This window comes from the organism of the source record quoted next (assembly GCF_019968955.1).
Source record: "MAG: Porospora cf. gigantea A chromosome Unknown PgA_NODE_6621_length_1635_cov_2151.68, whole genome shotgun sequence".
Lineage (NCBI taxonomy): Eukaryota > Apicomplexa > Conoidasida > Eugregarinorida > Porosporidae > Porospora > Porospora cf. gigantea A.
In genome coordinates this window covers 1-1,635 of record NW_027151825.1, presented here as the reverse complement: position 1 = coordinate 1,635, position 1,635 = coordinate 1, and the positions used below count along the sequence as shown (strand labels likewise).

Genomic DNA, 1,635 nt, shown 5'->3' with positions numbered 1-1,635 from the left:
CTTGGGACATTGTTTTAAGTAACTGTAGTGCTTGACGACATTCACGTTTAATCACGACGAACCCCTGTTTGAATTGCGTGCTACTTGTGTTCAACGCTGCACTGCGGGCTGTTCGGGAGCCCCAGTGTGGATTGTTCGGGAGCCCCAGTGACGTCATACGCTGACGCCACCACATCTGAGCGGCACAAGGGGAATTGTCCATAAAACGGCGGAAGTTCCTATTATTCTCTAGGAAAATCCTATTCACTAAACATACATGCTTACCTAAGAGGCCCTACAGGTGTACTGCGCCTAATTTCATAACTGATCTCCAAGATGAGTCTGCGGCTAACCCCAGCTGGCTCTCACGATCCAAATCATTCACCATAACTTCCGTCTACGTTTCATGTCAGAATCCTTGAAAAGCTAAGCACAGCAAGGAGTTGATCGTACCCATATCCGCATCAGGTCCTCAAGGTTAAATAGCCTTTGGTTCCTACACTATCGTAGGTAAGTGAAGTCGGAAAATTGATTCCGTACCTCAGGAAAAAGGAATGGCTCTGAAGGTTTGTATTTCGCTGTGAGGCGGCCGCTGGGACGAGTTGACGTGATACCTTCGGGATCGCTGAAGCCGTTGCGGGGCCACCTGTTTGGCGTTTTACGCTAACAACCTTTTCAGAACTGCAGCGGACAAGAGGAATCCGACAGTTTAACTAAAACCAAGATTTTCGCAAACGTTGAGACGTTTATATGAAAGGTGATTTCTGTTTGTCAAGTTGTAGAATTTAGACACAATAAAGCGCGCGTCAATGGAGTGGGTACCTGTGACCCTTTTAAGGTAGCCAAATGCCTCGTCATCTAATTAGTGACGCGCATGAATGGTGTCCTAAACCACAGGTGTCCTAAGGCAAAGTCATGGAGAACAGAAATCTCCAGTAGACCAAAAAGGGAAAACTTTGCTCTACTACTGCTTTACTCAGCACGCAAATCAGTTCTGAAAGGAAGGCCTATCGATCCTTAGCGCATTTTTTTCCAACGATCCGTTGGGTCCAGCGGCGCTGAACATCTCCTAGTAGTGCTCTCTGAGCAGTAGGACAGTTGCCGTATGATGGGGTAGCACAGAGCATCGATCTTCAAGGCGTCGGTGGCCTCATTGGGAGTGGGATACTCGTGCTTTAAGCAGTTATCTGGAGTGTCCACCACGTGACCGTGCGGAAGAAGCTCCTCCGGATACTTCCAAGGTCCACAAATCTCTCTCAGCTCTTCAAAGCGCGCCAGTTCGGAGTACACCTCAGTGCCTTTCTTGCATGAGCCGTAGTGAAGCGTCCAGGACTGCTTAAAGTTGGCGGTAGCCCAGTGCTGATTCCAGTTCTGGATGTTCGCTTTGGCGTCGCCGGCCACATGTGGCAACGCGTCTGTGGTAGATAGGACCACCCTAATCACGGCCGTGTCGTCTCCCAATCCCCCAGTCATGCCCTCGGTGAATCCCCAACCATCATCGTTGTGGACACAGAATGTTCTCCTTGTAATCGTCACATCCACTGACGTGAACGCTGGTCGTAGCGTTGTACAATGCCGCAGCATCGTTGGTTAAGGGAGCCCGCAATTTGTAGCAGTGATCCCTCTGGTATCGGGACGGGTAGTCTCCATGGTCAC

At 49.8% G+C, this 1,635-nt stretch overlaps 1 protein-coding gene across 1 annotated transcript; it reads right to left on the bottom strand.

Annotated features, from left to right (window-relative positions):
• Window positions 1–996: 996 nt before the first annotated feature.
• On the bottom strand, window positions 997–1,452 carry KVP18_002502 (uncharacterized protein; the record flags this gene model as incomplete). Its single annotated transcript, XM_067953423.1, has 1 exon — window positions 997–1,452. One exon carries the CDS (start codon window positions 1,450–1,452, stop codon window positions 997–999), a length of 456 nt encoding a protein of 151 aa, XP_067807027.1.
• Window positions 1,453–1,635: the final 183 nt, after the last annotated feature.